This window comes from Hordeum vulgare, chromosome 2H (assembly GCF_904849725.1).
Source record: "Hordeum vulgare subsp. vulgare chromosome 2H, MorexV3_pseudomolecules_assembly, whole genome shotgun sequence".
Lineage (NCBI taxonomy): Eukaryota > Viridiplantae > Streptophyta > Magnoliopsida > Poales > Poaceae > Hordeum > Hordeum vulgare.
In genome coordinates, this window is record NC_058519.1 from 626,981,551 (window position 1) to 626,996,074 (window position 14,524).

The window sequence follows — 14,524 nt, forward strand, 5'->3', positions numbered from 1 at the left end:
CTTCTAGACTTAGTTCTTTCATGAGGACATCTGTCGTGACAAAACCACGATAGTTGACGCTCAACATGGGGTGTGCGCACGATGGTGTTGACTTCTTGAAGGGATCTCTCCCAATGATTGAGGGATATGCGATCGGCCGAATGATGAAGAGTTGTCATGTCAAGATCTTCATCGACAGACTCTGTCTGGGGCTCCGAGGTCGACTCAATCGAGTAAAAGTATGGGTCCCATCCAGTAAGGTCAACGTCTTCATCGGCAAGATCGGCGAATTTGAGCCCAAGCCGAACATCTTCATCCACATCGTCGGGTCGGCTCGTCGCTGTCAACCCGGCCAGGCAGAAACGGGCCGGACTCACGTCTTTGTTTGTTTCACTCACGGAATCGATCTACCCAAGAATTTCGTATCCAGCGGTGATACCCTTATCCACTCCGATGACGAATCCTTGGTCGACGAAACCGAGTTGATTTGGTCGCTCTTCAAGAAAAGTTTTTTTTAGTTTTTTCTTTTCTTGTTAAGATAAATGTGATGCTCACATGATATATATTTTTTAATTTTAAAATAAAAATATGATGCACACAATTTTCTCTCAAACGACTCGCAACGGCGGGCCATAATCTCTCCCTAATAATGCTTTTGTCGTCCGTTCAGTCGTCGTTGTTTTTGCAGAAAGGTCCCTATGGTTTTTGAGAATTTAAGCCGCGGTCCCTTCTTAAGTGGATCTGAAAAACGTTTCGTTTCTACACAACAACCCCTACATTTGTAAGAATTCACCCTGTGATCCTTTGTTTATCTTATCCACGCGCAGCTGAGGCACAGGAGACGTGCTCAAGCGAGGCGAAGGGCAAGAAGGGCGCGGTGTCCCGCTCGGTCAAGGCCGGCCTCCATCTGCCCGTCGCCGTCGTCGTGGTAGGACGGGAGGAGGGAGCCCGCCTCCTTCTGGCCGTCGTCGCCGTGGTAGGACGGCTTGGACGCCTCCGGCACCGTCGCGAAGGGAATGAAAGGCGCCGCCGGGCGCAAGGCCGGCGGGCCCAGGAAGAAGTCGGTGTCCTGCTCGGTCAAGGCCGGCCTCCAGTTCCCCGTCGGCCGCATCGGGCGGTACCTCAAGAAGGGTCGCTACGCGCAGCGCCTCGGCACGGGCGCCCCCATCTACCTCGCCGACATCCTCGAGTACCTCGCCGCCGAGCTGTTAGAGCTTGCCGGGAACGCCGCCAAGGACAACAAGAAGAGGTGCATCATCCCCCGGCACCTGCTGCTAGAGCTTGCCGGGAACGCCGCCAAGGACAACAAGAAGAGCTGCATCATCCCCCGCCACCTGCTGTTCGCTGTCAGGAACGACGAGGAGCTCGGCAAGCTGCTGGCCGGTGTCACCATCGCGCACGACGGCGTGGTCCCAACATTAACACGGTGCTGCTCCCCAAGAGGACCGTGGAGAAGGAGGGCAAGGCGCCCAAGTCGCCCAAGAAGGCCGCCACGCCGAAGAAGGTCTGAGGGAGATGCGTTCTGTGTCGTTTAGGCTGTGTGCAGTGTAGTGTTCTTCTGAATCTGAATAGGGGTGTGAAGTCGTTCGATTAGTTGTTGATGTACCTTTTGTTGTGATGGAAGGAATTCAGAAATCTCTTTTGAGTTCCCAAATATGCACAGGAGATTTGCATCTATGACGCGCGACCTGTTGCCCGTGCCGTTGAAATTGGCAAAACGAATTTTGACAGCCTGCAGTTGTTCGGCTCATGCTTGCAGATTCAGTTTACTGCTCCATTTTTGCGGTTGTATTTACAAAATACATGGCCGCTGTCTATATGCCCAAAAGTCCACCGGTACTAAACATGACACCCACACTAAAAAAACGTAGGCATTGGCATGGAAAGTTAAGTCTCTTCCCGATCAACTTGCAGTGCAAAAACTGTATAAGCTACAGTTTCTATACAGTGTAAATTCAGTACAATGATAGTGTAAATCTATAAAAATTTAGATTAGAGTTACACGGTAATTAAGGTAGATTTTCTCAGTGTTTTCTCTCCCTAATATTAAAGGGGCTGTCGCTTCTGGCGTCCGTCCAGTCGCCGTTGTTTTTGCAGAAAGGTCCCTATGATTTTTGAGAATTTAACCCGCGGTCCCTTCTTAAGTGGATCTGAAAAACGTTTCGTTTCTACACAACAGCCCCTATATTTGTAAGAATTTACCCTGCAGTCCTTTGTTTATCTTATCCACGCGCAGGTGAGGCGCATGAGACGTGCTCAGGTGGGGGGGAGGGAGGACGGCTCGCCGTGGTCGGACGGGAGGAGGGAGGACGGCTCCATCTGCCCGTCGCCGTCGCCGTGGTAGGACGGGAGGAGGGAGCCCGCCTCCTTGTGGCCGTCGTCGTCGTCGTGCTTCGACGGGAAGAGGGAGGGTGCCTTCATCTGGGCGTCGTCGGCGTTGTGCTCGGGCGGGAGGAGGGAGGCCACCTCCATCTCGCCATCGCAGGCGCCATGCTCGGGCCACGAGGAGGCAGGGCGGCGCTAGAGGAGGGAGGCGGGATCCATCTGGCCGCTGTCGGTCGCGGTGTTTGAGCAGAAGGAGGGAGGTCGCCTCCATCTGGTCGCTGTTGGCGCCGTGCTCGAGCCGGAGGAGGGAGGCCACCTCCATCTAGACGCCGGCGGCGGCGTCCACGTGGAGGAGTTGTCGCCAATCGCCTGTCGTTTCCCCGCGCCGCACAAGATCTTCCATGGCCGCCTCGAGTTTGTCTGGAAGAAGATGCTCGCTTGCAGTGACCCCCTGCAGTTGTCCGCCGGTTGGGCCGCGCTCGTGGAATCAGCTCGGTTGACGCACTCGGGCTTCTCGGATCGAGCACCTTGAGCGATTTTGTGGTTTGATTCAAGAATTTGTGGCATACTATGGTCATTGCAATTGTGTTTTGTGGTAATTGTGCAGCTTTGTGATGCAGTTGGAGTTTGAACCAATGATACCGATGCCCATTGTCTATCTGTAGGTGTGACATTTTCTCGATGTACCTATCCTCTCGATGAACATGTGCTATTGCTGGTGTTTTTGGTTGTGAAAAAACTTTCATTAGTTGGACACTTTCATTATGAAGTGATCACCTTACTATCATGTTGTCATAGCTGCATAAACATCTTCTTCAGTAATATTTTCATGGTGCCATCTCTATACCATCACTGAGTTTCAAAATCTCCACAATACTACTATAATTTTAAAGTTGTGGTTTATGTGGGATGTGGTGAAATAGGAAATCAAATGACCGAGTTCTCATGGATTTCTTCCAATCGACAATGACATTGACCAATGAATGTGAAGAGTGAGCCTCTCCAAGGGTGGCCCTTCTCTTCTCCCCGAGATTGATGTGCTGTGGCATGCTTGCTCTTCACGTGTATGTGCTTGTTGTGTTTACTTGCATCTAATGAAAATTTGCACATTTAGCTTTATCATAGAAGTTTAGTAAAATCGGATATAAAAATGATGTACAATGATACATGAATCGATTATACTTTTTTTTATCCGGTACAACGCACGGTCATTTGTGCTAGTCACTAGTAAAATGCAATGGAAACGCGAATTGAGGCGGCCGGCCCAAACTTCCGCCGGCTCACCGTTCCCCAAATGTTTTTCCTGGAGAAAAAGGTTTGCGTGTTGCGATCGGACTGCAAGACCGGTCGATGGCTCAAATACTGGATGCTTTTCTGTTTGTATACATCATGTCGGTGCTTATCCTGCTCGGTGGTGTGGCATACTGTTTGTAGTACTGCATACTGCCGTACTACGGAGTATTTTGGATTTCAAATCCTGTTTGTGCATGTCTCGGGCGCCACCGCCAATGGAGACCGATATACTGTATAAAGCTGCACCCGGCGCCCAAGCCCAAACCCTAACTCGATCCGCACCTCGGCCTCTTCATTCATCCCCATTGCGCGGCCGGCTCGGACGCGAACATTGCAGGTCACTTTGGCTGACGAGCTAGGCCCATCGGCGTCCGGCCACCGCGAGGGAGAAGCGATATGATGCCGGCGGTCGTCCATACTTACGACGATGATTGTGACGAACTCGCCGGTGCAGTCTCCGAGGAAGGACACCACGCACACCCCCTCACCAGCAAGTCTGAACCCAAACACGTCTGCACAACACTGTCAAAGGAGTAAACTGAAAAGAGTACCTGTGGAAGAGGATGTCCTCATGTCGGACGATTCAGACTATGAGAAACCAATTGCATCAAGGAAGAAGAAGGCTTGTGACTTGTGAGAGTGAATCAAAGAGAACCGATAGAAAAGGTGCCAGGCCAGATGGTGATCCGGATAACGAGAGGCCAATTGCGTTGAGGAGACATGTTGGTGAGACGAAATTGATGAGGATATTCAATGCGGATGACCATGATTCAGATGATGAGAAACCGCTGGCCGCGAGGTTGGCCATTAACAATGTCGCTCCAAAAACCGTAGGCAATGTCTCTGATGATGATTCAGAGGATGACGAGCCACTGGCTGCCCGTTTTTCTCGTGTTACCGCGGGTGCATCCAGAAATTCAGTCAAAAGGACAGGTGGTCGTAGTGATCAAACAGTTTCAGCTCATAATAAGGCAAAGCCTTCAGATGTTTGTGACTCGTTGAGTGTCGAAAGCGAACCCAAGGATGAACCCGAGGACGATGGTCGAAACAAATGGTCTACTTTGGAGCACAATGGTGTTGTGTTTCCCCCTCCGTACAAGCCTCATGGTGTCAAGATGCTTTACCATGGGCAGCCTGTTGATTTGACCCCAGAACAGGAGGAGGTGGTATACATAGAGAGCAACCCCTGAACATTGAGATCATGCTTCTGTCTTTTTTTTTCATCTAGTAATTATTCTCTGTGTTGCAGGTTGCAACCATGTTTGCTGTGATGAAAGACACAGAGTACGCGTCCAACGAAACATTTATCAACAATTTTTTCACCGACTGGAGAAAAATCCTTGGTAAAACACATATCATCACAAAGTTCGAGCTTTGTAATTTCACACCAATCTATGAATGGCATCTCCGAGAGAAGGAGAAGAAAAACCAGATGACATTGGAGGTACATTTTTATGAATTTTAATGACAAAGTTTAGTAGTAGCTTTTATAAGGGAGGATTTTCCTTCCTCCATTATCTGAAGAATTTAATCTTTATTTACAGGAGAAGAAAACACTGCAGGAAGAGAAATCGAAACAAGAGGAGAAGTTTATGTGGGCTTTTGTAGACAGTGTTAAAGAGAAGGTTCATTCTTTACTCATTTAAAATATATATAACTTAGGCTTTTGAGAATCATAGGATACTCTTCTCCTTTGGGGATTTTACACATATGCCACTAGTCTAATAATATTTGCTTATTTCAGGTTGGCAATTTCAGAGTAGAACCACCTGGCTTGTTCAGGGGACGAGGAGAGCATCCAAAGGTACAGATTTGCAAACATTTAAACTGGTGAAGGAATGTTTTTTCTTTGAAGCTGGTGAAGGAATTTTAACAAATATATATTGTTTATTGCTTATGTGTTCTGCAGCTGGAAAGAAGTCAAACATGACAACACTATTACATGGTTGGCCTGTTGGAACGATCCGATAAACGAAAAAGATATCAAGTATGTTTTCCTTGCAGCAAGCAGCTCACTGAAGGGACAGAGTGACAAGGAGAAATATGAGAAGGCCCGGAAACTGAAGGTGAGAAAGTTTGTTTTGTGACTCATAGAGCTGTTGTGTCGCCATGTGCAATAACTGTCCTTGTATGGCCATGGCAGGATTACATAGGCAGCATTCTGGAAAATTACACCAAGGATTTCAGGAGCAAAGATCAGAGGAAGAAACAAATTGCAGTGGCAACATACCTTATAGATAAACTAGCGCCTAGGGCAGGCAATGAAAAGGTATGTCGTCATCAAATATTATTTCCCATTATTCTACAATGTTGGGATACATTTTTTGTCGGCAATGTACTTTATCCATATCTGTAAGCTGCTGCATAAATTGTTCTGCTTTTGCACGATGAGCATTCTTTCTTCTATCATGCATCCGTGCATAGTTTTTTGTTATCATGCTACTTCAATCCTTTTCAGGATGAGAATGAGGCAGATACTGTTGGTTGTTGTACGCTGAAGGTTGAAAATGTTACTTGTCTGCCTCCAAACAAGTTGCAGGTCTTGATCTTTGCTCTCTAATCTGCTAATCACTATATGAGAAGTAATTTTTCATGTTACCTAATGTTTGATCATTGCCTTTTCAGTTTGACTTTCTTGGTAAAGATTCTATAAGATACTATAACACTGTAGAGGTTGAACCACCTGTATACAAGGCGATTAAGGAATTCTGTGCAGGTTTCTCCCAATGCTCTTTCCTATCCATCCATCTCTTCCTACCCTAGAGGCCTAAACACCATTGACATCTGTTTCACATAACTGTTTTCTAGGTAAAAATAAAGGAGGGTGTGTCTTTGACAAGCTTGATACAACAAAACTAAATGCTCATCTCAAGGCCTTGATGCCTGGCCTGACCGCAAAAGTCTTCCGTACATACAATGCTTCCATCACTTTGGACGCCATCGTAAGTTGAATGCAAATTTTACTCTCTGTTCTCCACCATTATGTTGCAGTAATATTTAGGCTTGATGAAGTGATTACCTCAAGTATGTCGTGAGTAACACATTTTAGGAGCCTCTGCCGTACTGTATTTGCTTTCGTACTGTATTATTCATAGCTTTACATAACCCTGTTATTTGCTTCCTTACCATGTTCCTAAAATAGAATGTGTAATGTTATCATGTCTAATGTGACTATCATGCTATGTCTTAATATATTTTTGATCGGAATATATACATGCGATGGTATTACAGTTGAACAAAGAAACAACAGATGGAACCCCTGATGAAAAAGCTAAAGTCTATCAACGAGCAAACAAAGAGGTAAAATCTTTCACTCACTTTTGTGGAAGAAAACTTTCATCTTGACTATTCTTGACTCTGAACGATGTTTCTCAATTATTCAAGTTGCTATAATCTGCAATCATCAGCGTGCTGTGCCAAAATCACATGATTCCCAGATGAATAAGTTGAATGAAAAGATTGATGAATTAACGGTTGGTTGTTGCCTGCAAATGGTTAATTAGCTTAAATTTGTGCTCGCCCGCAAACATTTTGTCATCATTTTATTCTTTTATCCAGGCTCAGAGGGATGAGTTGAACATAGAATGGGAGAAAGCAAAGAAGCTTTTGTCTAAAAAAGCGAAAAAACGGAAGCTGGTAGGCTCTGATGGAGATGTGAAGCGAAGGAGAAAATTGACCCCTGAAATGTACATCTCAGACACACATATATCATTTTCCTTCTCTACTTACCTGATCAAAGAATGGAGACAATCTCATACATAATTTATATTTGCAGGTTGCAGAAGAAGTTGTCTCAGGTTGAAACTAGGATAGTGGAAACGGATAACCGCAAGAACAACAAAGAGGATTTGAAGACGGTGGCACTAGGCACATCAAAGATCAATTACCTTGATCCTAGAATTACTGTGGCGTGGTGCAAAACCCATGAGGTCCCTATTGACGGGGATAAGGTACCGTAGTCGAGGGACTACCTTCTTGCTTCTATTGATGCGTTATCCGCATATCTACTACTAACCTCTTCAATGCATGATCATATATACTACTCGTGTTCATATCTCTCTAACTCTATGCATATAGGTCCTGATTCGTCTGAAACAAATTAAGCTTCCTACGATGTTTCGAAGTTGAATTAATTACACTGCAGCCACCAAATTAGTTGTGTTTCATACGTGTGTTTTGCTCTATTATTTAAAACGGCTACTTGTTTAATTGTTGCTAGCATTTTAGACAAACTGTTTGGATTGGTTATATTTGTGACAGATTTTCACCAAGACAATTCTAGAGAAATTTGCATGGGCGATGGATGTCGACCCAGATTTCAGATTTTAAGGGCTGTCTGGTCAACTGGTACGTCCAAGATCATGTTTTTTTAGAGAGAGAGAGAGAGAGAGAGTCCAGGAACCAGGATCATGTTTGCCAATGGCCACTCTGTGGGGACAAAGACTAGCTCGACCAGTAGAATAGATTGTTAGTGTTCCATCCTGTAGTGATTGCTCTTTCTGTAAAAACAGTTTGGAATGCAATACATAAATTTATCGTCTCGGGGTGCATGGTTCTGTGAGCAAGCCTTGTACATCTTCTCTCTCGGAGCTAGCTTTCATCTTGCTTTATAGACAGAGCCATACAGTCGATTGACACAATGTGTTGAGAAAACACTCTTACAAAGCCATTCAAATAAAAAAACTAGATAGAAAGAACGCATAAGAAATGCACAGCTTGCCACCAAGCAAAAACACATGAGTAGTGGAACCACAACCAACCATAACTGAGAATACGGACCAAAAGCAAGCACGTCTTTCCATGAAGAAATCATCAGACTCCATTGCCGCACCCCCACCATTTGTAAATGGGAGGTGGAAAAACAAGCCGCCAAACACTAGTACTACTACTGGGGATGCAATGCGTGAGGATCAAAGCTTGCTTGGAAACGCCATCTGCACCACAACCAGAGGGAACCTGTATTCCCCGATGACGCCCCCAACATCCGAGATCCCAAGACCTCGCACCACAACTAGTCTCCATGATGATCGACCACTAACGGAGGCCACCAGGGCACCCAGCGAACCACAGAACGACGCCTGCCCGAAAACACATACATATTTGGTTGTGGGCATAGCTCACCGTCGACCACCACCCTGCCCAGACCAGCACCGAGACAGGTGGCACCAACAATGGGTCAAGAAGATGCGTTATTCTTCGTGTATTCTTGAAATCTTCTTGTGAATGCAGAAACTCTCACATGGTAAATGATTTATGGTACCACTTAGTTGAAAATGGATTGTGTTGGTGGAGGAGGATGCCTCAAGGGACCTGCTCAAGGATCTTGGTAACATATGCAACCTCAGGTCCACAAGTGGAGGCTGCAGGTACCACACGAACCATGCATCTATACTGAAACTTTGATGCCATCTTACTTTGTAGCAACTTTGATGTCATACTATGCTTGCTCTGGATTTGATCATAGTTGTATTACCGCCAAGGTATTAGAAATGTTTCCCCTTCCCCTCACTCAAAAAGTAAGGAGTAGAAACCTGCATAGTTTTTTTTTTAGCAATTTCAGTAATTTGTTACTAATCATAATGATTAGGAAAAAGATATTGCGGGCAATTAGAACTGGGTCCAACCGTATGTATTCCAAAGTAGTAAACCTATTTGTTCATCGTATCACCATGTGTACGCAATATTATGGAACAGAGGGGAGTATGTGCTAGGTGCCTGAACTCATCAAACTCTCTGCTCCCGTTGTGCCAAGCGGCGTGGAATTATACTTCGATTATTCAGCTAATGATTTCTTTACAGCTGAAAATGGGCAGCGGAATTGCCTACGGGCGCGGTGCGAAGGCACGCATTACGCACTAGTCTACAGCATGAACTACTGCACGAGCCACGGCTGGCTCATCTACCTCGTCGTCCTCCTCCTCCCCGTCCTCGTATGCACCCATCCGGCCCGTCGCCGTCGAACGCGATCCAAGCGAAGATGCATGATCCCGTCAAGGCGACGAAGGAAAAGATGATATCCGGCCACCCCCTGTATATATATATATATACATCGGCGTCAGTACACGCGCTCAACCGGCGACGGAATAATCATATCCTGGAAAGAACCGAGCATATATAGCAATCACGAACTCACCCGTCGGCGCTGCCGTGCGGCCCTTCGGTGAACATTGTCCGCTGCAGAATGGTTGTACCGGAGGAGGGATTCAGATCGGGATATCGGGATTTACTTCACTACTGCTGAAAAAAGGAACAGACAGATGAAGGTGCACTAGCTTACGTACCGCCCTGGAGTTTGTGGGCGGGGTGGGGAAGAGGCGGGAGGCTGGCCGGAGCGCCAGGCCGGCCGTGGACCGGAGCGCCGCCGCCATGGATCTGTCGCGCGCGGCGCGCGGTGCGCTGCAGACTCGAGTATCGGGGCGGCAGGGTTTCGATCGGGAGGAATCCGGCGAAGAAGGCAAATAAGACGCGCACAACTTCTATCACGGCCGTTGCCGCTGCATGCGGATCGGACCCACCGGTTCCATCAGAAATTCCCATTTTCCAGCCGTCAAATCGTATCAGGCCAACCACCTCTGCCCCGTATCTCGCAGAAAAAAGAAAATACAAGCACGCTCCAACTGGCCTATGTTCTTATTGTGTGTTTGGTTTGAGGACCGAAAGTCATGAAATGTCGTGGTTTCATCCTAAAGTTATGGGTTGGTTCCATCCTTGTGTTCAGTTGATGATAAAAAATGTCATGAATTAATTTTGTCCCGGTGTTTAGTTGAAGAGATAAAATGAGAAAAATCTGATGCCACTCACCTCTTCGATATAAATGGCGAGATTACATCTCTGAACAAATAGAGTTCTTTGCATTTGACAAGCCTATAATTAGAAAATTTCAGCAACATTTTCTTTCTATTTTCAACATATGCAAATAAAAATATATGATCATGAGTACATACCAAATATTTATAAAAAATAATCATGAATATAAAAAAATAACCATAAAAAAATAATCACGAAAAAAACACATAAAAAAATAACCATGAAAACTTTTGTTCGGGTGCGGGGTGAGCGCGGTGAGAATTGCTTGGTTATTTTTTTTTCTTTGCTTTCATGGACGAATAACGAGTCGATTCCTCCAAGTCAACGAAATCACTTGGTGAAACATATGGAGGGAATATTCCGTGCATGCGGATGACCCAATTCCGGTTCCTAACTCAACTAAACACGAGAACGGCTGCTAGGGATGAAACCAACCCGTCCGATTCCACCTCATCCTGAAACCAAACACACCCTTACTCCCTCTGTTTTTATTTATTAGGGCATGTTTGGTTCTCAGACTAAGGTTGTCATGTCTAACTTTAGTCATGCCATAGTACTTTAGACATGCGTTTGATTCATCGTCAGATTTGTGGCTTGCCACATTTTTTTAGTCATATGGTTCACATGTCATAGACTTTTTTTTGTTAAATCTTGCCACCACACTTGTGGCGATCATTTTATTAGCCACACTTTATCTAAGGTTAAATGTGACAAGTTTAGTCATGAACCAATAGGTCCCTTCTCTTCGTATTAGAGTTGACTGAATTCAAACTTCGTAAAATTTGACCAAATTTATAGATACGAACACAAATAGTTACATTAATGAATCTATATGATTTCAAAGTACATTAGTCTAACGATTTGTTATTATATATGTTATATTTTTGTCTATAAATTTTATCAAAATTTACAAAGCTTGATTTTGACTAAAACTAATACGTGAAGTAAATAAAAACAGAGGGAGTATGTTGTACACCGATGGCGGCGGGCATTCTAGATTGGGGATGGCCACACAAAGAAATCGATCAAGGGTGATCAACATATTTTTTAACCCAATATAGGGGTAAATGCTCATATAAATATGCATATATTCACCCTATGAATATACATACATACATTTTACTCCCATATGAACACCTTCAAAAAGCAGAGTCGACATAGACTTGAAATCTGATAGACTAGAAATATCATTGTTCCTCCGTCTATCCAACCACAAGTTGATTCACGTGGACACTTGTTGGGGACTCCAATCAAATCATCTTCATCGTGCAAAGATGACGTGCATCTGCACCTCTGATAGTAAAGTTGGAGAATATGAGATAAATTGATAAGACACTACATTCACTTTACTATCAACGAATCATTGCCATTGAAAATATATTCATCCTCTATAAGAAAAACATTATCGTAACCGTTCAATCACAGGCTGGTTCTCTATACTTCCTTAATCTAATAAAGGTATCTTCAAAGCAAACCCGCAAACCTCACCCAACCGGCCAAATCATGTGATCCGAACTGTGAAAGCCATCCAACGCGGTCATGTATCGCTCCGTGAGGTAGTCCGGACGTGATTTTTTCCAAAAATCGAAGACAAACGTGCGGAATTTTGTGAGTTCGGACCGCTGTTTCGCCGATTCTGGCCACCCTAGCCCAGCAAAAACACCTTCTCCTCCCGCGCGCGCTTCCCGCCCAGCGTCAGCTGCCCGCATTCATGCCACTGTAGAGTGAACGCTCTCAATTAAAGAGCGGACGTGATCTCCCACTAGCGTCGGCAATGAAACAACTCGTAGGCCGAGTGCGCCGCCCGCGACGCGACCTCACACTAGCGTCGGCAATGAAATGGCTCGCCGGTCGAGGGCGCCGCCCGCAAAGCGTGTCTGATGTCCGTGCTTGTTCAATGTCGGAGACGCATGACTGGACAGGACGGGACGGATATCTACCACACCCATTCAATGCCTCGTCTATCTGTATGCCACCATTAAGAAGGCTCACGAGCTGAGAAACCCACTCCAACATCCCGCATTGACGCCTATCTCCACAGCATAACGCATCCGCTCCACACCCTCCTCCCTTGCATCACATCTTCCATGACTACACGTGGTGAAGCTCTATGGGACAACCTTTACCTAGAAAGGATGCAGAAGGTGGATGCCTTTGCCGCCGGCTGGCAGATTCGTCGGGTCAGGCGGATCGAGTCCGGCTTGCCAGCCAGCTTGCCCGAGGTCTCCGGCGACGACGAGGATGACTCAACGATGGAGACGGGCATCGATGGCACTTCCCCAGCCCCCGTGCCTCCTGTGCTCCCCGATACACCATGGCGAAGGCGCACTACAATGCCGCCATGGCGCAAGGGCAGCCTGTGTAGGCATGTATGTCGCCGTTAGAGCGGGTGCTGGAGCAACATCATCTCGCCTTGGGTCAGATCGACGGCGATAACATGATCGAGGAGGCCCTGGCAGCCATGTCCGCGATGAACCCGAACTTCATCGTGGAGGAGCGTGCCATCTATGATGACATCCACGCTCAAACTGCTACTCCCCAGGAAGCGGTCGTCGCGAATGCGCAGTTGCATGCGATCGCGGAGAAGAACGACGCCACCTGCGCATCCTATGCCCCGGCGACGAACCATTAGTCGGTCTGGTGGGACGACGGCAATCAAGGGGGCACCATTTTCCTCGTATACCGCACGTTCAGTGGCTACGGACAGGACGCAGACTCCTCCTAGGATGAGTTGGGCACGGGAGGTGGCAGGGTCTGGTGTCTTATGTGGGTCAGTCTATCTCACGTGTTCTATTCTTCCTCGCGCGAGACCGCACTTCACTTCATTGGTCTTATCGATGGTGCTTATGTAGACGACGGATGAAGGACGACACGGGCTTGGACGCCGGCTGCTGTCGTCGTGGGACAAGTCATTTTTTATGTTCGAAATGTAATAAAATATGTTGTGTTTGTATGAAATTCGTCATGTTTGCCCGAAATCCGTTGTATTCAGTGGCGAATCTATTAGAGGGCTTCAACAGGCTGAAGCCCCCCTTCAGCTTTGCAAAATTAATTTTGCTACTAGTGTAAGAGTCTAATCCAACCATTTGTATGTACAGCCCATCATACATTTACATGACACAGGCAGCCCAGCCCACCCTACAATTTCTTTGTAAATTCGTCATTGGTCGTGCTTATATGAATTTCGTCAGCTTTAGATATCGTCATTTCGCATTTATGTCTACGGACTGATCTTCCCTTGTATACGGACGGAAAGCGAAAGAAAATTTACCGGTCCATAACCACATTCAACGTTTTGACGACAAAGTACATTAGTGCTAGTGCAGTTAGAGGCGGAGCTACGTTAGAGCCAAACAGAAACAGGGTCGTGCCCCGCTCATGGCAGCTGAAAACAGTTAAGAAGTAAAGCTAGGTTGTAAAATGGTGTGTACGATTGCCGAGTGTGACCCGTCCGCCTATAGCTCCGCCACTGAGAGCAAGTATAATAGTATAGCCAGCTGCCGGCTATAAGCCATTGCCATATCATATATAGCTCGCCTTATAGCCAACATGTATAATAGTTCATTGTAAAAGTATACTACTTTTTATTATATGGTCCATCTTTCATACTCACAAAATGTCTAGGAGCACGTGCTAGAGCTCGCTCTTAACTAAGAGCCCGCTTACCTTCTCTCTCCTTTTCTCTTTCCTCTAACTAAACAAAAATATATTAGTTTATTCCTTATAGCTAGCTGACTCGGCTCTATTGTACTTGCTCTGAGTGCAGTGCAATTAGGCTGGTCGTAATGGTAGTATCATAGGCAGTATCATGCATGTCAACTAGGCAATTTTAATGAGGTGGCGTAGAATTAAATGAAGAAAAAAAGAGTTGAGTATTATATTAGGCTGGTCGTAATGGGAGTATCATAAGGCCCTGTTTGTTTCAGAAGTCCGAGTACTTTTTTCAGTCCAACTAAAAAGTCCCTATTTTCTATCTGCTTGTTTCCATGAACTAAATAGGGACTAGAGGTCATTAAATGACATGCAAAAAGACCATGTTACCCCTAGTAATATACTAAAAGTTATTAAATGACATGCTAAAAATAGGGGTAGTGTCGGGAAAAGTGTCAAAAATGTCCCC

General features: G+C 45.9%; 1 protein-coding gene and 1 pseudogene across 1 annotated transcript; both read left to right on the top strand.

The window, feature by feature from the left end:
* Positions 1-592: 592 nt before the first annotated feature.
* LOC123430961 lies at positions 593-1,633 on the top strand (annotated as a pseudogene).
* A 2,554-nt stretch (positions 1,634-4,187) lies between these two features.
* On the top strand, positions 4,188-7,926 carry LOC123428827 (DNA topoisomerase 1 beta-like). The gene is made up of 14 exons (XM_045112957.1): positions 4,188-4,760; positions 4,847-5,041; positions 5,142-5,222; positions 5,342-5,427; positions 5,462-5,663; positions 5,741-5,866; positions 6,056-6,136; positions 6,223-6,313; positions 6,406-6,539; positions 6,829-6,919; positions 6,982-7,070; positions 7,156-7,283; positions 7,373-7,547; positions 7,858-7,926. Exons 1-14 carry the CDS (start codon positions 4,188-4,190, stop codon positions 7,924-7,926), a joined length of 2,121 nt encoding a protein of 706 aa, XP_044968892.1.
* The last annotated feature ends 6,598 nt before the right edge of the window (positions 7,927-14,524 follow it).

Coding starts and splice junctions, on each gene's coding strand:
- LOC123428827 (XM_045112957.1), top strand. CDS start 4,188: ATGAGAAACCAATTGCATCAAGGAAGAAGAAGGCTTGTGACTTGTGAG. Junction 5,223..5,341: donor TAGACAGTGTTAAAGAGAAG/GTTCATTCTTTA, acceptor TGCTTATTTCAG/GTTGGCAATTTCAGAGTAGA. Junction 6,137..6,222: donor TGCCTCCAAACAAGTTGCAG/GTCTTGATCTTT, acceptor TTGCCTTTTCAG/TTTGACTTTCTTGGTAAAGA.